The 27,067-nt window shown below is 41.7% G+C and overlaps 1 protein-coding gene across 1 annotated transcript in view; it reads right to left on the bottom strand.

Moving 5' to 3' along the window:
• The window catches only part of LOC124041256 (cGMP-dependent protein kinase 1-like), a 143,576-nt gene extending 131,908 nt beyond the window's left edge, over positions 1 to 11,668 (bottom strand). The window contains exon 1 of the mRNA XM_046358632.1: positions 11,027 to 11,668. Within this exon, the coding sequence (XP_046214588.1) occupies positions 11,027 to 11,286 (260 nt within the window). The 5' untranslated portion in view covers positions 11,287 to 11,668. The remainder of the gene's footprint in view (positions 1 to 11,026) is intronic.
• Positions 11,669 to 27,067: the final 15,399 nt, after the last annotated feature.

Raw genomic sequence — 27,067 nt, 5'->3', positions numbered from 1 at the left:
CTACACACAATACCCCATAACGGCAAAGTGAAAATAGGTTTTAGAAAATGTATTCAAAATAAAAAACAGAAATACCTTATACAAAGTACAGAAAGATCCTTGATGAAAACCTGCTCCAGAGCACTCAGGAACACTGGGGCGAAGGTTCACCTTCCAACAGGACGACAACCCTGACCACACAGCCAGGACAGCGCAGGAGTGACTTCGGGACAAGTCTCTGCATGTCCTTGAGTAGCCCAGCCAGAGCCCAGACTTGAACCTGATCGAACATCTCTGGAGAGATCTGAAAATAGCTGTGCAGCAATGTTCCCATCCAACCTGACAGATCTTGAGAGCATCTGCAGAGAAGAATGGGAGAAACTCCCCAAATACAGGTGTGCCGAGCTTGTAGCATCATACCCAAGAAGACTCAGGACGGTAATCACTGCCAAATGTTCTTCAACAAAGTACTGAGTAAAGGTCTGAATACTTATGCAAATGTGATATTGCAGTTTTGTTAGTATTTTTGCTAAAATGTCTGAAAACTTGTGCATGAAGCAAACTTGACAATAAAGCATTAGGTACACCTCTACTGTAATGTAGTTCGTCTGTTGTTTGTAGAGAGTCAGACCGAAATGCAGCGTGTAGGTTACTCATGACTTTTAATGAAGAAAAAGCGGTACATGAAATAACTGAAAATACAAAAACAACAAACGAGTGAAACTAATTACAGCCTATCTGGTGACTAACACAGAGACAGGTACAATCACCCACGAAATACAACGCGCACTCAGGCTGCCTAAATACGGTTCCCAATCCGAGACAACGAGAATCAGCTGACTCCAATTAGGAATCGCCTCAGGCAGCCAAGCCTAACTAGACACACCCCTAATAATACACACTCCCAATTAATACAAACCCCAATACGAAATACAACATATAAACCCATGTCACACCCTGGCCTACCCAAACAATTAACAAAACACAAGATACAATGACCAAGGCGTGACATCTACTCCACAATGACGGTCAATAGGTCAACTTTCAGCAACCAGATAAGAAGATAATAACCTAAATGGCAGCTGACAATACTCCGTCTGGCTACATCTAGAAGTTTCATCCACATACTTTATGGCCAAATTTACATTACACATTAAACATGTGTTTCTCCCTTTGATTTTCCTCCTCTCATCCCCTCCTTTCCCCTCCATCCCTCCCAGCTTTGCAACCTCCCTATGCCCTTCAAACCAACTCTGTGTCGGAGACAGGCTTTAAATTTCATCTCCCCTTACTTCCAGCTCAGCCCTTTCCTATGGCGATCAATAGGAACAGGATCCATTGCTCCAGGCTCTGTAATCCGATGATGGCTGGTGCCAGGTTCTGACACTAATAGAGGTCACTCCGTCTCAGAGTCTCGGACCCCTAGCAGAGCCACGAGCAGGTAGACAAAGCCAGATCCGTTAAATAACAACACACATCCCATCCTCTAACCAGGAATGAAGACATGCCATCCTTTTCATCAGCTAACTGTGGCCTTGGACCACTACTGTATCAGCAACCCTGAAGGTATTCTTCTTAATAGAAGAGAACAAATACCAGAAGACTTGAAAGGAATTATTTTTCACTTTCATGGCATTACTCTTTATGGATAATGACATTGTCTTCTGACAAATGGCGTCATGCTAACTGTTTCCAGAAGCCAGCTGCCTTGCAAACTGTGGAAAAATCAAAATTTTGTTCATCGGCATGATACAAGTTCCTAACTTCTGAAAATCACTGAGCTTTCCCATTGATCGCTATGGAACACCAGCAGACCTAAAGGCCTGAAAACATTTGTTATCAAAACATTATTTCTAAACATTTCTTCATTATTCTTATTTTTTTCAGAAGGATCATTATGGCCTGACAGAGCACTGTATAATTCATTAACACTCATGTCATCTTCTTGTCATTTAGTTCTTTCAGAGCAATTTGTTTGTGTAAAAATGTAAATTCCTTTTATCTGGTTACCTGACAGTCAGTTTATATTGGCCTTTTATTGCTTGTGCAGTGGGTTCTGTTTCCAATCTAATCCAGACCCACATAATGGTTAGTATTTGATAACTGTAGGCAGATAATAACCCAAATCTAGTCTTGAGTTTCAGTAATGTAAATTAACCATGACAAGAGACAGTGGAAAATTGTCTCGCCACAAATTAGCTCATGTTAACACAATTTGGCTCTGTAATTTCACTGTGCACATCATGTTGGCATTGAGTCGTTCCATGTCATTTCAGCAAGTCATAACACCCACCATCTCAGATCGTTCTAAAATCATTTAGGTAGTTAGAAACAGGTAAGATAGGCATTACGGAAACATTATTTTGTTGAAATGTAATTTGATCTCTTAGAAATTAAGCTAATTAAGTGAATCTAAATTGGCCATTTTAATGTATAGCATTCAGATCATATTCAATAAATATAGTACCCAAAATCCGATCGGGACCAAACTTCTTCCTACAAATGAACACATGAGAAATCAAATGAAATGGTCAAAACATTTTTACCTGTTCAGAGATATTAGTCATTGAAGTCACTTGCATTATTTACCATAAATTAGTGTGAATGTACCAGGTTTTGACCACTAGATGCAGCGGTTCCTACTATACTGCCACACTCTTTCATACATTCTGCTTATTTCTTGAGTTTATTTTTAGATAATAATAATCAAACAATAATAATTTATTTAACTTGTTTAGCGCTTTTCATTCAATTAAATAATCTCAAAGTGCATAAAAAGCGAAAAAAAACAACACATTTAAATTGAGATGGTACAGATGGAGATTTAATGTCTCTATTTGGCTTGGGATGAAAGGCTGGGAGCTGAGGCAGTTTGGATTGGAAAGTGTAGCTTCATGAGAGGGGGCATCGATGGTACAGCCAGAGAGAAACAAAGACAGTCTGACAAACAGTTCACAACGTCTGCTTCTCTAATAGTCAGTTCCTCTATTGGACCACTCCTCTGTAGGTTCTGGTCCTCCATTGCTGAACATGTGGCACCCACTAGGCTGCTGTAAAGCGCACAAATAAACACATCTTGGCAGTGCTCAAGAACAGTCCCTGAGCCTCTTCTGCCATCTCTAGAAACAGCATGCAGTACTTGTTGTATTTCATCCCGGCAGATTAAACAACAGAGCCGGAGATGCATTATTTGAATCAAAACAGCCAGCCAGCTATAAGCCAAAAACACTGTATATACCTTCCAATCACAATTCTGCAACTCTAAAAGTCAAGATCACAAGATGTAAGTGATCAACCCCCAGAGCAGTCAAACCCCAAAACATCTATAGAAAAAAATGCTACAAACATCCGATAGTTCACAACATTTTCTTTGCAACTTTGTTTAGAAAACCAATAGCTTTTGTTGATGATGAAAATACATTTTGTGGCCATCATTACCTTTCAAGCAAGTTCTCCATGGAAGCAATTCAGTTTGTCCTTCTCTTAGAAACCTAATTCTTCAACCCCAACTCTACTTGAATAGTCCAACACATAGAAGATCTCTGAGATTGGGGGGATTATTAAACTGTATGAAAAATTTTGCTACAAGCCCAAAACTTTGATGGAGAAATGGGCTAGGGGGTAAAATGTGGCGACAACCCTAAAAAAATCAAAACTATTATAAACCATTGCATGGCAGTTGTATGTTTTTCAATAAAATTCTTAGAAAGCAGCTCCATCTATAGTGTTATTAGTGACATTTACTATTAAACCCAACCCAGCCCAATACCATTACCGTTGCAAAACAATATACAGTGTGCATTTGGGACTGTTGCCATTGAAGAGCATTATAGGCCATAACATTGAAACCATTAGAACTGCGGTAACTTATGTAACGGCGTTCGTCTGTTGAATGAAGAAAGTCGGACCGAAATGCAGCGTGTAGGTTACTCATGACTTTAATGAACAGAATAGCGGTACATGAAATAACTGAAATACAAAAACAACAGAACGGAACGTGAAACTAATTACAGCCTATCTGCTGACTACAACACAGAGACAGGAACAAACACCCACAAAATACAAAGCGAACTCAGGCTACCTAAATACGGTTCCCAATCAGAGACAACGATAAGCACCTGACTCTAATTGAGAATCGCCTCAGGCAGCCAAGCCTATACCACACCCCTAATCAGCCCCGATCCCAAATAATACAAACCCCAATACGAAACACAACATATAAACCCATGGCACACCTTGGCCTACCCAAAATATAACAAAAACACAAAATACAATGACCAAGGCGTGACAGAACCCCCCCCCCCCCCCCCCCAAGGTGCGGACTCTGGGTCCGGGTGGGCGTCTGTCCATGGTGGCGGTTCTGGCTCGGGACGTGGACCCCACTCCATAAATGTCCTATTTCCTTCCCTTCGCGTCCTGGGATAATCCACCTTCTCCGCCGACCATGGCCTAATAGTCCTCACCCAGATCCCCACATAACTGAGGAGCAGCTCGTGACAGAGGGGCAGCTCGGGACAGAGGGGCAGCTCGGGACAGAGGGGCATCTCAGGACAGAGGGGCATCTCAGGACAGAGGGGCATCTCAGGACAGAGGGGCATCTCAGGACAGAGGGGCAGCTCGGGACAGAGGGGCAGCTCGGGACAGAGGGGCAGCCCGGTACTGAGGGGAAGCCCAGTACTGAGAGGAAGCCCAGTACTGAGAGGAAGCCCAGTACTGAGAGGAAGCTCAGGCAGGTAGTAGGCTCCGGTAAATCCTGGCTGGCTGGCAGAACTGGAAGAGTCAGGTTGTCTGGCAGATCTGGAAGAGACTGGTTGTCTGGCAGATCTGGAAGAGACTGGTTGTCTGGCGGCGCTGGGTAGACTGGCGGCGCTGGGCAGACTGGCGGCGCTGGGCAGACTGGCGGCGCTGGGCAGACTGGCGGCGCTGGGCAGACTGGGAGCACTGGCGGCGCTGGGCCGACTGGGAGCACTGGCGGCGCTGGGCAGACTGGGAGCACTGGCGGAGCTGGGCAGACTGGCAGCACTGGTGGCGCTGGGCAGATGGGAGACTCCGACAGCGCAGGAGAGGAGAAAAGCGCTGGCTGCGCTGAACAGGCGAGGCGCACTGGAGGCCTGGTGCGTGGTGCTGGAACTGGTGGTACTGGATCGAGGACACACACAGGAAGCCTGGTGCGGGGAGCTGCTACCGGAGGACTGGTGTGTAGAGGTGGCTCTGGATAGACCGGACCGTGCCGGCGCACTGGAGCTCTTGAGCACCGAGCCTGCCCAAGCTTACCTGGCTCGATGCCCACTCTAGCCCGGCCAATAGGAAGAGCTGGTATGTGCCGCACCGGGCTATGCTCCCGCACTGAAAACACCGTGCGCTCCATAGCATAACACGGTGCCTGCCCGGTCTCTCTAGCCCAACGGTGAGCACAGGGAGTATGCACAAGTCTCCTACCTGGCATTACTATTCTCCCTTCTAGCTCCCCCCCAATAATTTTTTGGGGCTGCTTTTCCGGTTTCCTTGCCAACCGTGTTCCCTCGTATCGTCGGCTCCTATCTCCCGCTGCCTCTGCTCTCCTTAGTGCCTCCACCTGTTCCCATGGGAGGCGATCTCTTCTGGCCAATATCTCCTCCCAAGTGTAACAACCTTTACCATCCAACACGTCTTCCCATGTCCATTCTCCAAATAATTCATCCTCCCTTTGCTGCTCCAGCTGTCGCTGCCTGTTTAAACCAGCGCCTCTCCGTTTTTTCCGGAGTGTCTTTTTCTTTGACTCCATACGTCTATAGCCCTCTTCGCATTGCTGTAGGGAATCCCAGGCGGGCTCCTGCACTCGCTCTGGGTCGGCCGCCCACCTGTCGATTTCTTCCCACGTAGTATACTCCATGCTTCTGCTGTCCATAACGTCCTCCTTTAGATCCTGCCAGTTCACACGCTGCTCGGTCTGTGAGTGGTGGGTGTTTCTGGAACGTCGTTCGTCTGTTGTATGAAGAGAGTCAGACCGAAATGCAGCGTGTAGGTTACTCATGACTTTAATGAAAATAATCGCGGTACATGAAATAACTGTAAATGAAAACAACAAACGAAACGTGAAACCTATTACAGCCTATCTGGTGACTACAACACTAAGACAGGAACAAACACCCACAAAATACAAAGCGAAAGTCAGGCTGTCTAAATACGGTTCTCAATCAGAGACAACGACAAGCACCTGACTCTGATTGAGAATCGCCCCAGGCAGCCAAGCCTAACTAGACACACCCCTAATCAGCCGCAATCCCAAATAATACAAACCCCAACACGAAATACAACATATAAACAAACCATGTCACATCCTGGCCTACCCAAACATATACCAAAAACACAAAATACAATGACCAAGGCGTGACAGGTTCCGTATTGTTTTCGAAATGATAGTTTCTGGATTTGACCATATTAATGACCTAAGGATTGTATTTCGGTGTGTTTTTATATTATAATTAAGTGTATGATTTGATATTTGATAGAGCAATTTGACTGAGAGGTGGTAGGCAGCAGCAGGCTGATAAGCATTCATTCAAACAGAACTTTCCTGCGTTTGCCAGCAGCTCTTTGCCATGCTTGAAGCACAGAGCTGTTTATGACTTCAAGCCTATCAGCTCCCGAGATTAGGCTGGCAATACTATAGTGCCTATAAGAACATCCAATAGTCAAAGGTATATCAAATACAAATGGGATAGAGAGAAACAGTCCTATATTTCCTATAATAACTACAACCTAAAACTTCTTAACTGGGAATATTGAAGACTCGTGTTAAAAGGAACCACCAGCTTTCATATGTTCTCATGTTCTGAGCAAAAAACGTCAACGTTAGCTTTTTTGGCACATATTGCACTTTTACTTTCTTCTCCAACACAGTGTTTGCATTATTTAAACCAAATTGAACATGTATCATTATTTATTTGAGACTAAATTGATTTGATTGATGTATTATGTTAAAGTTAAAATAAAAGTGTTCATTCAGTATTGTTGTAATTGTCATTATTACCAATATATACATATGTGAAAATTGGCCGATTACTCGGTATCAGCTTTTTTTGGTCCTCCAATAATCGGTATCGGTATTGGCGTTGAAAAATGCTTTCATGCAACTTTTTTCAAATCATTAAAAATCTAAACCTATAGCCCAAAGCCTTGTATCACAAGTAAAATTACATAAATAACTCTAAATGAAGCATATAGGAGTACCTGTTTCTTTGTTAGCCGCTCAACACAGAAATGTCGCATGTGCGCACTCCCTCAAATCATTTGGAGAAAATATCCTTTCTATTTTATTCAGCTGTGTTTAACTGTATTCTTAACACTATAAAATAATATAAAACAATGTCACGGAATTCTAAGCAAATCTTGTCTGTTAAATTATCTAGTGTAGCCCACAGCCATCTGGCATAGCCGGATCAGGGCCTAACATTAGGACAACTCAGAGTATGCTATACTGTGCTTCTGCAATAGACTGCATTTTATTCATATCATGTTTCTTTAGACCTGTCTAAAATAAATCATGGATTTATTGTGACGGTGTAGGCTACATTACATGGATGTATTAGACTTTTTTTATTTAAATGTTCCAAAGGTCTGCCTCAAAGGCTTGTAGGCCATGTGTGGAAGACGGGCGATGCTAAATGTGTTTATGTTCATTAACGGTCAATTACCGTGAGACTGGCAGTTATTTGCTTGACAATCACCTGCTGACAAAATTTCATGACAGCCACAACCCTAGGTGGGGGGTGCATGGGTGGCATTTTGACAACAACAACAACAACAAATCCTCATGTCTTACTCATTGGTAGTAAGTAAGTAAGTCTGGTCCAAATTGGATATTTTTGACCTCTATTTGTTAAATATTAGCTGGATCCTATAAATTAAAATGGCTAGTTTGGGTGCAATCAATAAACTTAATTTCTCAGAGATCTAATTCAATTTCAACAAAATGTTTCATGGATTCAATTTGATCTGTTATTAACTACAGAAGCGATTTCAGGACAATCTGAAATGGTGGGTTTCAAATTCTTGTGCTTTTTGAAGTGGAACGACCCTATTACAAGCCATTTGTCCTGATTAACTTGTATTACTGTACTGAGGATATGTGATGTGTGTGTGTGTGTGTGTGTGTGTGTGTGTGTGTGTGTGTGTGTGTGTGTGTGTGTGTGTGTGTGTGTGTGTGTGTGTGTGTGTGTGTGTGTGTGTGTGTGTGTGTGTGTGTGTGTGTGTGTGTGTGTGTGTGTGTGTGTGTGTGTGTGTGTGTGTGTGTGTGTGTGTGTGTGTGTGTGTGTGTGTGTGTGTGTGCGTGCGTGTGTGTCAATATCACAGGAACAACCTTCAGAGAGTAAAAAGGAAGTGACAGTGAAATCCACAGTGAAACAGACTTTATGAATGAGCTTGTGTTGTTCAGGAAGCCTATAAAATAACAGAAAACTAATGTAAGTGCTATTTGTGCATGACTGTGGTATGTTGACTTGCCCTTGTTAAATTGTCAGGAATATACTCAAATATTTTGATCAATACTTTATCTGAAGTGTATGCTTAGTAACTTCTTAGGCCGGATATCAATGAATCAATCTGATTAGGCCTACAGAAGAGGCCTTCATCCCATTCTAAAATAACAGATCTGTATCCATTAATTTCCTCTGTGTTTCCTATCAGGATGTCAAATTTCACAGTCAGTTACCAGACCAAGGGAGTCGGTACTTCAAAGAATGAACCCTAATATTTTAGAACATCAAACACTGAAGCTACAAAGGCGCAAAGCAAGGTGATGAGGAGAGCATATTGTCAAACAAAGAGTTATCCATTGGAGTATTTAAGGTATAGTTCACCCAAATTTCAAAATGAAATTGGTTTCCTTACCCTGTAGGCAGCCTATGGACAAGGTATGACAGCAATCCATGCACTGGTTTTATTTCCCTGGTACCGTTTCCAAATGCAAATGTTTAAGAATTTTTGGCACAAATCCCATTCAGGTCATGGGACCAATATTATCATTTTTTATGTCTAAGCCAGCCGAAAGTATCTCAGATGTATTGTGAAGCTCAACAAAATCCCTTATAATAGAAAGCAGTTTTAACATATATTAATTAAAAAATATATATAAATAATTGCATTTTTATATTAATAATGATATTTTATACAAAAAAGTATTTATCAATATCAAAAATGTGAATTGTTTATATAACATTTTCAATTGTCAATATGAATTGTTCAAATGTTTTATATCTATAATTTAATTATTGATATCAATAATGTATTTATATCAAACATTTTATTATAATGACCTTTTTATTTTATTTATTTAACCTTTATTTAACTAGGCAAGTTAGTTAAAGAAGAAATTGTTATTTACAATGACGGCCTACCCCGGCCAAACCCGGACGAAGCCCGGCCAATTGTACGCCGTCCTATGGGACTCCAAATCATGGCCCGATGTGATACAGTCTGGATTCAAACCAGAGACTGGTTCATGGGGGCGGGATTACATTTGCATGCTCCTACAAAGTCACTGTCTACACACCCCTTGCAGTTTTCCCATTTTGCTACCTTAAAATTAAATCAAAACATTTATTAAATTTGATATTTTTCCTACTGATTAAATCAAAACATGTATTACATTTGATATTTTTCCTTAAAATTAAATCAAAACATTTATTGAATTTTATAATTTTCCTGCTGATGTACACAACCTACTCCACATTTTCAAAGTGAAAGAAAAATTATAGAACATTTTCCAAATTTATTGAAAATAATAAACTAAGATGTCTTGATTGCATATGTTTCCACGCCCCAGAGTTAATCATTGGTGGAAGCACCTTTGGTAGCCATAACAGCTGTGAATAATGTTGAATAACATTATACCAGCTTTGCACAACTCTTATGGCAACATATATGCATCCTTTTGGCAAAATTGCTCAAACTCTGTAAATTTGGTGAATCACTGCAATATTCAATGATTGTCACTGATTTTCAATCAGATTAAGGTCAGGACTGAGACTACTAGACCATTCAGGAACACCAACACCTCTTGGAAAGTCATTCTGGTTTGTCTGACATTAGAATTTGTGTAAATGTTTAGCTGAAAAATGATCATTCTTATATCAATAATTTGAATTATTGATATCGATTATAAACCTTTTGATATCAACACTTTTAATTATTGACATAACATTTAAATTACTAATATAAAAACGATTTCTCAATTGAATCCTATGGGGATCTATTGAAATTAAAAATGCAATTATTGATTTGAAAAATTCTAATTATTGATATTGAAATTCCATTATTGATGTAAAAAAAATACAGTTATTGATATAAAAAATAGAATTAATATATGTTAATACGGCTTTCCATACACTTATAGATGATTTCAACATGATTAACTAAAAATGATAATATCGGTCCCATGGCTTGAATGGGATTTGTGCCAATGCTAAATTGGATTTGTGCCACAATTGTATTCTGAAATAGTGCCGGGGAAAATAAACCAAACAATATATTTCTGTCATACCTTGTCAATACACTGCTTACAAGGTAAGGTAACTGATGCCATTTGTCATTTGGGTGAACTATCCCTTTAAATATCCTCAGACGTGCACTTCGGGCACTCAGCATCCAGCTACTAAAACCAATAATGCATCGTGGTTCCTCCACTCTACCTCCGGTGGGAATGCAAAGATGGATCGGATCAATCATAAACTTCTCTCGGAAGCCTAACTTGGCGCTACGCCATCCGCCCCAAGAATGAACGCGCTCGCGCTACCCCATTCACGGAAGCGCGTCTCCATTCTCCACAGTAGGAGGGCTCGGCCCTGTTGTGATTGTGAATGATTGGCATCCAATGGGCTGACATCACACTCATGTCTACCTATCTGTTTCAAGTAGGCTAGTCTAAATGCAACCGTACCATTAGGCTACATTTGTTCAGTTTTTTCTAAAAAGCATCAATTGCACACGATGGATAAACATACTAGTTTTGCGGTATATAAACCCTAAATTAATCGACACCAACAACAACCACTTTATACTCTCTTACCAGTCGGACTTGACATATTTCCGAAAGGCTTGTCTCGACAGGTCTTGGTAGTTTTGAGGCTCCGCCGAGATGCCTTGCGCCCGAGTCCTGGTCCTCGGTCCTATAAGTTGAGCGCTGGGCAATACGGACTGACATTTGTGCAGTTTCCTCTTCAATTCTTGGATCTCGTCCTCCCTGTCCGCCAGACGCCTCTCCAAGTCCCGTATCCTGTCCTCCTTCAACATTAAAATCTTGGCAAAGTCCTCTTCCAGGTCGCTCATGATGAAATCTGCGGAGACTTCACTTGTTTCCCCTCGAAAAACACAATTCCGATTTTTACGGTCAGAATTCCGTTGTTTACAATGGGATAAACGAAGCTCCGCCGTGCGTATTGAGAAGGATCCCTTTGTAATCCACGTGTTTTTTCGGAAGGTGCTGAGAAGAGGGGATTTAAATCGGTGTTTAAAACAGTCGAGCCGGCGGTTGATAAATCCAAGAAGCACTGGTCCACATACAGAGACCCTGACCCTCCAGGGAAGTTGGGAACTATTGATGATCCTTCATTGACAAACCAATTAGAGCAGCCCTTCCTCTTTGAGGACGCAGGCCGTCATGCTGCAGAGAAACTCGGTTTGCGCTCCAGACTGTAACGGCGACTCTGCATCACTGACTGCCCCAACACAGCCTAGAGATTTTTTTTTGCGTTGTCAAATTCTCACCGTTACAATCACCAACACAAAGCTTCTGGAACGCCCTTTGATCCAAGAGGCTGACCCAGCCCAGTGAAACTCGATCTTGCTGGGGATCTGATTTACAAGGTTGCTAGATTAGAGTGCTAGTTTGGGCATCCCCAAAAACACCCACCCTGCCGTTTTGTCATTAGACTAGCCTATATGCAACTCCTTTAGGCAATAACAACCCATGCAATTACTTTAGACATGGAATTTGTGATTCCATACAAGGACCATTTCATTATTCAATCAAACATTTAGTGTCCCTCCAACCAAACACAATGTTTTATAGAATAAACTGTAATATCTAAACTGTAAGCAGCACATCACTGTCACAATCCTTGGTGGTCTGTAGCAGAGTAGTACCCCAGCAAACATGATGTGGGACTTAAATGTAAATGTAAATGTAATGTAGGCTACAATATTGGCCTCACTAGGCTTCCAACATTTGGCAAATCCAATGTGCCTTTGCTCATCAGCCTCACATTGGCCCCCAAGGCATTGGCCCAGTGTAGCCCAGTGTGGGCAGCCCATATCAGCCAGCCCTCACTTTGCCTAAAATAAGCCCACATTTTCCCAGCAAACATGCCCATATTGCCACGATGTGGGCCCAATGCAGGTTAAAACATTGGACCCATGTAGGCTGTCCACATTGGGCCGATATGTCTTTGCGCATCAGCTCCTCATTGGCCCCAAGGCAGGTGGCCCCAAGGACAGCCCTCACAACGCCTGAAATTAGTATTGGAAATCAAGACTTTCTGAAGGCTTTGGCATTTTCACCAAATTGTTTGGAAAAACGGTTAATTACTCGGAGCTTCATTATCTGTTCACAATGCAGATTAGTGACATCTACTGGGCAGCAATACATAGCAGTGAGTGATTATCATATGGACATGTTTTTCTGCTCTGTTTTCAGCAAATCCCCATGGGGCAGCGGTAAGTCAATTCCGTTAGCAGCGTTTTATACTATGGTATTGTTGAAAACTTGTTTCTTATTGGCTTGAAGGGCATTATAAGGCATGCATTATTTCCCTATATAAACTGGGTGGTTCGAGCAGAGTATGACCAAACATGTATTTTTACTGCGCTAATGACGTTGGTAACCAGTTTATAATAACAATAAGGCACCTTGGGGGTTTGTGGTGTATATGGCCAATATACCACGGCTAATGGCTGTATCTAGGCACTCATGCGGAAGAACAACCCTTAGCAGTGGTATATTGGCCATATACCACACCCCCTCTTGCCTTATTGCTTAAATATCACACAGTATATTGACACATTAGAATCTAATGGCTAAAGTTAATTCTTACATGTTTTGTTGAGCTGCTTTTTAAAGCAAATGTTGAATTGAAAAAAATATGGGTATTGTTGAATTTGATATTCATAATGACGAGCTAGGACTGGTGGTTTGGTTAGCTAAACTAGCAAGTCTGTTTGTTTGGTTATCACAGCAACTACTGTAGCTATCTAGTTAACTTGCTAGCTAATTCAGTGGATGTTGAAAACATTCCTACCAGCAAATTAACACATTTCTAGTGGCAAATGTGTTCAATTATAGCCATGGTATAAAAGGGATAATCAAATCGGGCCTCTATGTGTTCTCTAGAAATTAATGCAACTCTGTGTGTCGTGGAACACACCTTCCACGTTGTTCATTATTTTCAATAGAATGCATAGTTCCTCGTTTATTATCTTTTAAATAATGAGTTGGAATATCAGGTTAGCATCTTAAATCATGCTGCACTTTTTTGCCTTCAAGTTGACAATTTTTTTTAACGGAATCTATGGCATTATTTAGAATGCTTAAGACAGAAGCTTATGCTATACTAAATGTTCAACAGTGCAGAAAGTGTAGTTTCACATAAAAACAAATCTAAATAGCATGCATTAGACAGGATTCAACCTCTTACCCTAACAACCCTGAATGTGCCATAGTTTCCTACTCTACCTGTTAAACTACCAGTCAAGTGAACCTTTTTGCACAAAATCATATTGATACTGAACAAAAATATTAATGCAACTGGCAACAATTTCAAAGATTTTACTGAGTTAAAAATCAAATCAAGCGACAGTTCATATAAAGAAATCAGTCAATTAAAATAAATTAATTTGGCCCTAATCTATGGATTTCACATGACTGGGAATACAGATATGAATATGTTGGTCACTGATATATTTTAAAAAGCTAGGGGAGTGGATCAGAAAACCAGTCAGTATCTCTTGTGACCACCATTTGCCTCATGCAGTGTGACACATCTCCTTTACATAGAGTTGATCAGGTTGTTGATTGTGGAATGTTATCCCACTCCTCGTCAATGGCGGGAACTGGAACACACTGTCGTACACATCGACCCAGAGCATTCCACCCATGCTCAATGGGTGACTGTTGGGTATGCAGGCCATGGAAGAACTGGGACATTTTCAGCTTCCAGGAATTGTGTACAGATCCTTGTGACATGGGGCCGTGCATTATACAGATATGATCTTGTTGCCATCTAATCCACATTCAAATATCATAAGTCAACAGTGCAGAGCTCCCCCTGTCCTCTGTTGTGCCTTGATTGTATTACTGTTGATGATATCTGGAAATGTGCATGTACACCCTGGCCCATCTACTGTTGCTAGCCCCAATTCTGACTTGTGCACTGATATCTGTTTCACTGATTTCTGCTCTCGTAAAGGCCTGGGTTTTCTGCACGTCAACACTAGAAGCATATTACCTGAAATGGATCAATTGAAAGTGTGGGTTCACAGCTCCAATCCAGATGTGTTGGTCATTACTGAGACAGGGTTAATGTAGGAGAATATAACACATTAGATCTGGTCAAAGATAATACAAAGCAAAAACATGCATATATATATTTTTTTTTTTGTACCATCATCTTTGAAATGCAAGAGAAAAGGCCATAATGTATTATTCCAGCAAAGGCGCAATTTAGATTTTGGCCACTAGATAGCAGAAGTGTATGTGCAAAGGTTTAGACTAATCCAATGAATCATTGCATATCTGTTCAAAATGTTGTATCAAGACTGCCCAAATGTGCCTAATTGGTTTATTAATCCATTTTCAAGTTCATAATTGTGCACTCTCCTTAAGAAGCAATTCTCCCTCTGTGGGTCTAACCCCAGGAAGTTCTGGAAAACAGTTAAAGACCTGGAGAATAAACCCTCCTCCTCACATCTGCCCATGTCCCTTAAAGTTGATGATGTGGTTGTTACTGACAAGAAGCACATTTTCTATATTTGTATATATTATTTATCTGTTATTTTACCAGGTAAATTGACTGAGAACACATTCTCATTTGTAGCAACGACCTGGAGAATAGTTACAGGGGAGAGGAGGGGGATGAATGAGCCAATTGTTAATTGGGGATTATTACGTGACCGTGATGGTTTGATGGCTAGATTGGGAATTTAGCCAGGACACCGGGGTTAAAACCCCTACTCTTACGATAAGTGCCATGGGATCTTTAATGACCTCAGAGAGTCAGGACACCCATTTTAACGTCCCATCCGAAAGACGGCACCCTACACAGGGCAGTGTCCCCAATCACTGCCCTGGGACATTAGGATATTTTTTAGACCAGAGGAAAGAGTGCCTCCTACTGGCCCTCCAACACCACTTCCAGCAGCATCTGGTCTCCCATCCAGGGACCGACCAGGACCAACCCTGCTTAGTTTCAGAAGCTAAGCAGGGTATGCAGGGTGGTATGCTGCTGGCAAGCACATGGCTGAGCTCTTTAATCACCACTTCATTAAGTCAGGATTACTATTTGACTCTGCCTTGCCTCCTTGCCCTTCCAACATTTCCTCATTTCCCACCCCTTCTAATGCGTCGAGCCCCGATGCCGCTCCCTCTTTTTCCCCTGCCCCGCTACAAAGTTTCTCGCTGCAGGCGTTCACTGAGTCTGAGGTGCTAAAGGAGCTCCTTAAACTTGACCCCCAAAAACATCTGAATCAGACCCTTTCTTCTTTAATGTTGCTGCCCCTATAATCACCAAGCCTATCTCTGACCTTTTTAACCTGTTTCTCTTCTCTGGGGAGGTTCCCATTGCCGGGAAGGCAGCCATGGTTCGTCCTTTATTTAAAGGGGGAGATCAAGCGGATCCTAACTGTTATAGGTCTTTTTCTATTTTGTCCTGCTTATAAAAAGTGCTGGAAAAACTTGTCAATCAACTGACTGGCTTTCTTGATGTCAATAGTATTCTCTCTGGTATGCAATCTGGTTTCCGCAAAGGTTATGGATGTGTCACTGCAACCTTAAAGGCCCTCAATGATGTCACCATTGCCCTTGATTCTATGCAATATTGTGCTGCTATTTTTATTGACATGGCCAAAGCTTTTGATACGGTAGACCATTCCATTCTTGTGGGCCAGCTAAGGAGTATTGATCAAGTTTATTCATAAAGCCCTTCTTACATCAGCTGATGTCACAAAGTGCTGTACAGAAACCCAGCCTAAAAACCCGAACAGCAAGCAATGCAGGTGTAGAAGCACAGTGGCTAGGAAAAACTCCCTAGAAAGGCCAGAACACTGGAAGAAACCTAGAGAGGAACCAGGTTATGAGGGGTGGCCAGTCCTCTTCTGGCTGTGTTGGGTTGAGATTATAACAGAACATGGCCAAGATGTTCAAATGTTCATAGATGACCAGCAGGGTCAAATAATAATAATCATAGTGGTTGTTGAGGGTGCAACAGGTCAGCACCTCAGGAGTATATGTCAGTTGGCTTTTCATATCATTCGGAGTATCTCTATCACTCCTGCCTCCAGAGAGTTGAAAACAGCAGGTCTGGGACAGGTAGCACGTCTGGTGAACAGGTCAGGGTTCCATAGCCGCAGGCAGTATTGATGTCTCTGAGGGTTATTTGGCCTGGTTTGCTAACAACCCCTCTCAAAGAGTGCAGTGTATAAAGTCAGAACATCTGCTGTCTCAGCCACTGCCTGTCACCAAAGGTGTAACCCAAGGCTTGATTCTAGGCCCCACGCTCTTCTCAATTTACATCAACAACATAGCTCAGGTAGTAGGAAGCTCTCTAATCCATTTATATGCAGATGATACAATCTTATACTCAGCTGGCCCCTCCCCGGATGTTGTGTTAAACACTCTACAACAAAGCTTTTTCAGTATCCAACAAGCTTTCTCTACCCTTAACCTTATTCTGAACACCTCCAAAACAAAGGTCATGTGGTTTGGTAAGAAGAATGCTCCTCTCCCCACAGGTGTGTCTTGGGAGTATGGCTAGATGGTACACTGTCCTTCTCTCAGCACATATCAAAGCTGCAGACTAAAGTTAAATCTAGACTTGGTTTCCTCTATCGTAATCGCTCCTCTTTCACCCCAGCTGCCAAACTAACCCTGATTCAGAATGCATATACATGATATATATGAATGTATATACATGATTTATGAATGCCTATGCATTCGAAAATCAAGACCTTTCTTGAGTTGGGCTCTGGGATGAATGTTAGAATGTTGAGAATGAGAATGTGTTGAGAATGCGAGCCTATGGTTGTGTGGGGGAAAAGGGTTGAGTGTGCATGAGTGTGTGGGTGTATGTACGTATCCCACAACTGTTGCGAAGGAGTAAAAGATGTTAGCGACTATTTACGATGATTCACAACAATTGTTTGCTAATATAATAATTGCTTGCAATAATGTCATTTTGGTAATGGCGAGACTGGTGAAGAGGTAAAATCCTTTGCATAAATTGCCTACATTACTACAAATATTAATAGCTAATTATGGAAAATAAGAAACATTATTTTTTAAATATATATATATATTATGGCTATATATAATACAGATTGAGGTGATGGCGATGGAAATGCATTTGGCGGTTGATCTACTTCTGTTCTGAAAATGGCACTGTGTGCTCTTTTTGAAGGATGGATCCCAGTCTCTTCAGGGCTATGGGATACGGAGGGTTGGACGTGGTCTGCCTGGATTTGGGGTGACAACCCAACTCGGGATGAGGAGGGCTTTTAGCGGGTGGAATAGTGGGGACCAATTGGAGGTTTACTTAGTAGCAATGCAAATATCATGGTATAGCTATATAGACACTCAATCATCATGTTACTTTTTAATGGTATGTTTACAAACATATTTTGATAAATAGAATGGAAAGTTGTGTCTCATTATTGTAAATGGTGACATAAGTATAGCCAGTTACAAATGTAATGGCTTGCAGATAATAAGAAAAGACAATCAGTATTTACCTGGCTAAAAGAGAAGGAATATAACATCTATTGTTTACCGGAAACCCATTAAATAATTTTAGATGAAGTTTTGTGGAAAAGGGATGGGGGGGGCGAAATATATTTCTCCCATGGGCAAAGAAATTCAAAAGGGGCAATGGTATTAATTAACAGTAATTTTGATCCAAATGTGCAAATTGTCCAAACAGATCATCAAGGTAGATGGATTATTTTAAATATGTTATTGGACAATAAACAGATATGGCTTATTAACCTATACGGTCCAAATAATGATGATCCAAGCTTCTTTGAAAATATATATAAGAATGTATTAACTCTACAAGCAACACTAGACTAAATTTTAATACGGTCTTAAATACCTCTATGGACTGTAAAGTAAATTACACTACAAACTATCACCCTCAGGCACTTAAGGAAATCATGAATGTCATGGATATATTGGAATTAGTGGATATAGGGTGACTTAAATACCCTGACCTAATGAGATATACATTGCGGAGGCTTAATCAAGCTAGTCATTTTGACTACTTTCTTATGCCATTCTCTCTGGAACCAAAAGTTTTAAAAGTGTTGATAGGGGACAGAATGCGATCGGATCAACACTTAATTGGCATATATATTACACTTACAGAATTTCCACATGGGCGAGAATATTGGGAATTTAATCAAAGCCTACTAGATGATAAATTGTTTAGAACTAGGACAGAAGAATTTATACATGACTTTTTCAGACATAACATAGTTACAGTAGATCCCCTTATTGTATGGGACACTTTTAAATGTGCCTTTAGAGGCCATGCAATTCAGTACTCATCTATAAAACAAAAGCAATTTGGATCAAAAGAGTCCATATTAACAAAGGAAATTGAAGAACTAACACTACAGTTAGATAGCAATAAAAACTGTACCATCGAGGCACAGAATAAGTTAGAGGAAAACAAAAATAAATTGAGGAACTTATTCAAGAAAGATCCAGTGTAATATATTATAAAAAATAAAGCGAACTGGATGGAATATGGGGAAAAATGCACAAAATTACTTTTCAATCTTCAATATAGAAATGATCCTGTCCATTAAAAAAATTGGAGGCCTCTTACACTTCAGTGTTGTGATGCAAAAATCCTAGCGAAAAGCTTGCTGCATAGAATTTAAAAAAGTATTGTCAGATATTATTCATCCTAATCAGTCAGTTTTTTTACATGGATGACAGATTGGAGATAATATAAGACAAGTACTGGAAACAATGAATACTATGAAATATCGGGGACACCAGGCCTTGTTTTCATAGCTGATTTTGAAAAGGCTTTTGATAAAGTACGACTGGAGTTTATATATAAATGCCTAGAATATTTCAATTTTGGGGAATATTTTATGAAATGGATTAAAGTTATGTATAGTAACCCTAGGTGTAAAATAGTAAATAATGGCTACATCTCAGTAGGTCTTAAACTATCTAGAGGAGAAAAACAAGGTTTTCCACTATCGGCATATCTATTTATTATTGACATCGATATGTTAGCTGTTAAAATGAGATCCAACGATAATATTAAGGGATTAGAAATGCGTGGCTTAAAAACTAAGGTGTCATTGTACGCTGATGATTCATGTTTTCTTTTAAAACCACAACTATAATCTCTCCACGACCTCATAGAGGATCTAGATACTTTTGCTATCCTTTCTGGATTAAAAATGTGTACTATATTACGTATTGGATCACAAAAAAATGCACATTTTACATTACCATGTAGTTTACCATGTAAATGGTCTGACAGAGATATAATAATAATAATAATAATATATGCCATTTAGCAGACGCTTTTATCCAAAGCGACTTACAGTCATGTGTGCATACATTCTACGTATGGGTGGTCCCGGGGATTGAACCCACTACCCTGGCGTTACAAGCGCCATGCTCTACCAACTGAGCTACATACTCGGTATACAAATCCCAAAAGAAAGAAATGATCTCATTCCAATAAATTTTGATAGAAAGTTAGCAAAAAATAGATAGATAAGATCTTGCTGCCAAGGAAAGGAAATACCTGTCTATTTGTGGAAAAATCACCCTGATTAACTCTTTAGTCATATCACAGTTGACCTATTTGCTTATGGTTTTGCCTACACCTAGTGACCTAGTGGCTTTTTAAATAAATGAGCAAAAAATATTCAATTTTATTTGGAATGGCAAGCCGGACAAAATTAAAAGGGCCTATTTATATAATGAATATGAATTCGGAGAGCAGAAATGATTAAATATTAAAGCATTAGACCTCTCATCAAATACATCAGTCATACAAAAGTTATACTTAAATCCAAACTAGTTCTCTAGTAAATTGGTTGGAATGTCTCATCCTATGTTCAAGAATGGCCTTTTTCCCTTTATTCAGATTACAACTGCTCACTTTCGGTTGTTTGAAAAGGAAATAATCTCCAAAATATCAATCTTTTTAAACAAGCTTTAAAAAGTTGGTTGCAATTTCAGTTTCATCCACCTGAAAAGACAGAACAAATAATACAACAAATATTGTGGTTAAACTCAAATATACTAATTGAATTTAAAAAAACATATTTTTTGAATAAATGTTTAAAAAGGGTATAATTTCTGATAAAGAGAGCTTTGGCAGAGCGGAGAGCCTCTGTGAGACAGAGGAGAGTTGAGTGAGCCGCCTTGAAGCTTGACAAGTTAGGGACAAGCAGATCTTAGGCCTCACTCTCCCCTATCTGAGAAATCTGCCGCCCTCATCCTCTCTGATATAACACCTGTTCTGCCAGTCACATTCTGTTAAAGGTCCCCAAAGCTCACACATCCCTGGGTCATTCGTCTTTTCAGTTCGCTGCAGCTAGCGACTGGAACAAGCTGCAACAAACACTTAATCTGGACAGTTTTATCCTTATCTCTTTATTCAAAGACTCAATCATGGACACTCTTACTCACAGTTGTGGTTGCTTTGCATTATTTATTGTTGTCTCTACCTTCTTGCCCTTTGTGCTGTTGTCTGTGCCCAATAATGTGTGTACCCTGTGCTGCTATCATGTTGTGTTGCTGCCATGATATGTTGTTGTCTTAGGTCTCTCGTTATGTAGTGTTGTGTTGTCTCTCTTGTCGTGATGTCCTATATTTTTATTTGATTTATTTTGTATTTTTAATCCCAGCCCTCGTGCCCTCAGGAGGCCTCTTGCCTTTTGGTAGGCCGTCATTGTAAATAAGAATTTGTTCTTAACTGACTTGCTTAGTTAAATAAAGGTTTAAAAAATGTTTATACAATTATAACGCCGAAACATGAGGTGATGGCGGCGGATGAATGACACGACAATGGGCCTCAGGATCTCGTCACGGTATGTCTGTGCATTTAAATTACCTTCAATAAAATGCGAGTGTGTTTGTTGTCCATAGCTTAAGCCTGCCCATTCCATAACCCCACTGCTACCATGGGGCACAATGTTGATATCAGCAAACCGCTCGCCCACACAACACCATGCACGTGGTCTGCAGTTGTGAAGCCAGTTGGACATACGACCAAATTCTTTAAAACAACATTGGAGGCGGCTTAGAAACGAATATTCATTTCTCTGGCAACAGCTCTGGTGGACATTGTGTTATGTGACAAAACTGCACATTTTAGAGTGGCCTTTTATTGTCCCCAGCACAAGGTGCACCTGTGTAATGATCATGCTGCTTAATCAGCTTCTTGATGTGCCACAACTGTCAGGTGGAAGGTTAATCTTGGCAAAGGAGAATGCTCACTAACAGGGATGGAAACAAATTTGTGCACATTTTAGAGAATTTAGCTTTTTCTGCGTATGGAAATTTTCAGGGATCTTTTATTTCAGCTCATTAAACATGGGACCAACACTTTACATGTGTTTTATGTATTTTTTCAGTGTATATTTCTAAGTATGGTGTCCAGTAGAGGTCGGTGTTTTAAAGCAGCTTGGAATCGAAGAAAGCACCAGATCCACAGTGAAATCAGTGGAATCTCGCATTTTGCAACACACGATGAAAAACGTGTGATCAAATTAAACTTTAGACGTCATCGATGATGTACTTCTAATAGTGATAAACGCATCGGCACACTGCTTCAAAGTTAGCTGCTTAGAGATTTTGACATATGCCTCGGAGCTCCAGTACCAAACATAACATCACTATCTGATACATTGTATCAGAAAAACAACCATAATAACAGTTGCACCAAAATAACCTGTGAACTATAAGGTTCTATCTGATAAAAGATTATTCAGAGATAACTGGCTTTAAAGTTCCGAACCCTCTATGGTTTGAATGGTGCCAGCAATTTTTAACATAACAACATGAATTGGATTGTTTGCTAACCACGGCCCCAAATATTATAATGAGCCCCGCTTCTACATTATGAAGTAGCTGGGCTTGGTGTTGGCTAGCCTGTGCAGGGCTTGATGTGGGCTAGTCTGTGTTGGGCTGGTGTAGGCTAACCTATGTTGGGCTGGTGTGGGCTTGGTGTGGGTGAGCCCGTATTGGGCTGATGTGGGCTAGCCTGTGCAGGGCTGGTTTAGGCTAGCCCATGTTGACCTGGTGTGGGCCTGGTGTGGGCTTGGTGTGGGCTAGCCCGTGTTGGGCTGGTGTGGGCTAGCCCGTATTGGGCTGGTGTAGGCTAGCCCGTGTTGGGCTGCTGTAGGCTTGGTATGGTCTAGTCCATGCTGGGAGTGGTGTGGGCCAGCCCATGTCGGGCTGGTGTCCGCTAGAACGTGTTGTGCTGATGTGGGATTGCTGTGGGCTTTGTGTGGGCTAGCCCCTGCACACAATGGGGTCAAGTTTGCCGGGAGGCTATGTTGAATTTTGCAATAGGTAAATGTAGAGAAAGACCAATGTTGTCACACACACACACACACACACACACACACACACACACACACACACACACACACACACACACACACACACACACACACACACACACACACACACACACACACACACACACACACACACACACACACACACACACACACACACACACACTCTGTAAGCCGAATCTGTAAGCCTAATCTTCAAACAGAGCCAACCATTTCTCTGCATTATTTTTCATCCTCTGACTAAATCCATTTCAGCTCAATGAATTCATCGAAAGAGCGACTTGGGCTGCAGGGGGAATGTTTCATTAATATTCTGAGATAAAAATAGTGCCAGGGGATTCATCATTAGCATGTGGAGTTCATAGTATTATGTCCCTGTTTTCCTACTCTCCTTCCCAAGTCCATAGAGTCTGGGTGGCTCAAAAGTAATGCAAGTGACAGGAAAGGTAGGCTGCTTTCCAACTACTACCACAGACATAGACATCTTTGCTCATCACGTTTCCTTTTAAATTAGAATTCCAATCTCCAATGTTTTAGTTTTCAAAGTGAGGAGAAAGTACTTCAAATGACTCACACTGAAAAAGGCTATGCTTTGAAGAGCAATACCTTTTGATATACTGTGCAAGTGCAAGAGATCACTTATAGACATGCTTGAGACCTTGGCCACATGAGAAATATTCTTGGCGTGAAGGGCACATCTTTACAGACATTCAGCTTTCTTTACGTGGGGTAAAGCTGTGTCAGTTACATTTAACATTTTTGTCATTCAGTAGACGCTCTTATTCAGAATTACGTACAATGGGAGGGGGACGTTGGGGGCGCAATGAAAGTTATTGAAGACACTCTTGAAAGAGGTAGGGATTCAGACATTTTAGAAAGATTGGCAGTGACTCTGCTGTCCTGACTTTAGGGGGACACTTGTTCCCCAATTGGGGTGCCAGGACAGAGAAGAGCTTGGACTGAGAGTGCTCAGGTTGGAATGTCATTTTTTTTAGCATAGCCTGAAGGTAGGGAGTGGCAGATGATGCTAACTTCAACTGGAAGCCAGTGTGCGGAGCGGGTGACATGGGAGAACTTAGGAAGGTTGAACATTCTGGATAAGTTTCAGTGGTTTGATGGCACAAGCCGGGAGAACAGGATCTGCGCCACTTCCTCTGTGAGCAAAGGTCATACTCTACGGATGTTGTAGAGCATGAACCTGCAGGAGCGAGTCACTGCTTTGATGTTTGCTGAGAATAACAGGGTGTTGTCCAGGGTCATGTCAAGGTTATTTGCACTGTGATAGGGGGATACCGTGGAGTTGCCAACCATGATGGAGAGTTATTGGAGTAGGGCATCCCCTCGAGGAAGAGCATCTCAGTTTTGTGAAGGTTGAGCTTGACATGGTGGGCCCACATCCAAGCTGAGATGTCTGCCAGGCAGAAGGGGGGAAGAAGAAGAGTAGTTTAGTGTCATGCGCAGAGCAATGTTAGGAGAGACCATGTGAGGATATGACAAAGCAAAGTGCCTTGGTGTAAAGAGAAAAGAGAAGAGGGCCTGCAGGAGCGAGTCACTGGTTTGATGTTTGCAGAGAATGACAGGGTGTTGTCCAGGGTCACACCAAGGTGCTTTGCACTCTGGGAGGGGGATGGAGAGGTCTTGGAGCGGGCAGAGCTTCCCCACAAGGAAGAGCAGCTCAGTTTTGTCCTGGGAGACACCAGTAGTGAGAGCATTTAGCAGATTATTGGTGTAGTGAAATGCTTGTAGAAGCAACCTGCCAGGTAGGATACAATCCAGGAGTGTGCAGAGCCTGAGACGCCCGACCCTGAGAGGGTGCAGAGGAGCATTTGATGGTTCACAGTGTCGAAGGCAGCGGATAGATCAAGGAGGATGAGAACAGTGGAGTGAGAGTCAGCTTTGGCAGAGCGGAGAGCCTCTGTGAGACAGAGGAGAGCGATCTCAGTTGAGTGAGCCGCCTTGAAGCCTGACAATTTAGGGTCAAGAAGATCATTCTGAGAAAGATAAAGAGATAGTTGGTCACGGACAACATGCTCAAGTGTTTTGGAAACAAACAAATGATGGGATACCCATCTGTAGTGTTTGATGTCAGAGGGGTCGGGTGAGTTTTGTTTTTTTGAGGAGGGGAGCGACTCTGGCCATCTTGAAGTCAGAGTGGATGCAACCAGTGGTCAAGGATGAGTTGATGAGTGAGGAATGAGAGAAGATCTGGAGAAGGGTAGGAGGGGATGGGTTCAAATTGGCCGGTTGTTGGGCAACCGGACATCACTAGTCACAGTATTTCATCTGGAGGGAGAGTAGAAAGAGGCCAAGGCGTGGCGTAGTTCTGTGTGAGTGGGACCAGTGGACTCAGTAAGCTGATTGAATGAGGAACAGATTACGTCAAACTTTTTTTCAAAGTGGTTGACAAAGCTGTCCGCAGATCGGGATAAAGGAGGGGAGGAGGATTAAGGAAGGAGGAGAAAGTGGAGAAAATAGTTTGCCAGGGTTGGAGGCAGAAGCTAAAGTGATAGAAAACGGCTTAAGAAGAGGATGCAGAGGAATAGAAGGTAGGGGGGGGGTGAAAGGATGATAGGTCCTCCGGAAGTTTAGTTCTCTTCCATTTCCGCTCAGCTGCCCGCAGCCCAGTTCTTTTAGCACGCAGTGAGTCACTCAGCTATAGATATGGTCTACGGACTGTGATCCAACTGGATGTGACAGGTTCTGGGTGACAGGGTCATGACTGGAACAGTGCAATGGGCAGCGTAGATAAATCAATCATAGTTTAGTTCCTAACTGTACCCTTTATCCCACTGGCAAATATTCTCTACATTTACAGTATCTAGGGCACTCCGGTATATCAATATTGTTGATATGGATGAAAGAATGTTCATCCAATGACATTTGTACATAGGCCTGGGTCTGACATTTCGAGGTCATGTCAGGGTAATTGAGAAATGGAGTGTTGTTTGTGGCAATTTAAAGCATTGATCATCAGTTCTGAATGTGTTGAGTATGCCTAGTTTAGTCTCATTGTTTGTCTCAGAGATTATGACTGGACGTGAGTGGTACCATTGTTATCAAGTGATTTCACTTTGAGCTATTGCATTGCTGTAATGCATGGTTTAGTCAATGTTATTGCAGTGCTCCCAAAGCGTCTGGGCAGACTAAGCCCTCCCGATAGCCTTGGGGACAGATCAGTTTACAGATGAGCGGGGCAGACATTCGTCACTGCTTTCCTGTAACACGCACACACACACACGCACGCACGCAGGCACGCACACACACATACACACACAGACGCACACACACGAATGCACACACATATGCACAGATGCAAATACTCATAGGCACAACTTTACATGTCCACATTTACAGCATACTGGCACAGACCCCCATAAATCCTTCACCACCCCCTACCACAAATATTTACTAACGCACACACAACCTCTAACACACACACACACACCTTCATGGCTGCCTGCCACCCATATGGAAACCCTAGAGTGGTTGAGGGTGATGGTGGCGGTCGATAAGGTGGCTGCTGGTGCCTGTGATGCAGTGATGCCAGCACCTGGTTGGAGGCTGGGGCGTCTGCCTCAGAGGAGTCCGAAGAGGGGACAGGGACATGGAGAGACTGCAGACTACTGAGCTACCTGTCTCACACCACAGCAAAGAAACCCTGACATGGGCCAAGGGAAACAGTGCCAATGTTCTCTCCTCTGGAATTTGAGAGCATTGAAATATGATACTTAAAGCAAAATAATGTTTTCCATGATAATCAGCTTGAGGGTGGACAGATGCTCTTGTATTGTATTTACAGAACAGTTGTGCGAGATGGGTGTCTAGAGAGACACACACAGGGAACAGGCATGTGAGATGTGCAACAGTTCAGAGGTCAGAGGCTGGAATGTTCCCCTCCCCTCACCATCCAGGTGTGCCATGTAACTGGCTAAATGACCCAGATGATGTGACCGCAGGCCCAACAGGATCCAGGCGGATGGGGAAAAATAAGACGACAGAGTAAATGCTGTACTATATACTCAAACATCTGTTAATTTCAGGTCAACTTACCATGTTGGGCCATATGTGATGGCAATATTACTTTAGTCCTTATGCAATTATTGTAATTTTAAGTGCATGCTATGTATAGCTAAAACAATACAACAGTGAAGTGCAGTCAGGATAGACAGTGCTCACACGGTGATAATCTAATAAAAAAGCTGTTATGAAAAGACAAATAAAAAATATTGTTTTTTCTACATTTTTCTGGTGGTTTTTGTGCTCAAAGTCTAAAGATTTGCTA

The sequence above is a fragment of the Oncorhynchus gorbuscha genome, linkage group LG08, assembly GCF_021184085.1.
Source record: "Oncorhynchus gorbuscha isolate QuinsamMale2020 ecotype Even-year linkage group LG08, OgorEven_v1.0, whole genome shotgun sequence".
NCBI lineage: Eukaryota > Metazoa > Chordata > Actinopteri > Salmoniformes > Salmonidae > Oncorhynchus > Oncorhynchus gorbuscha.
The sequence above is the reverse complement of the archived record's forward strand: the minus strand, read 5'-3'. Positions and strand labels throughout refer to the sequence as shown.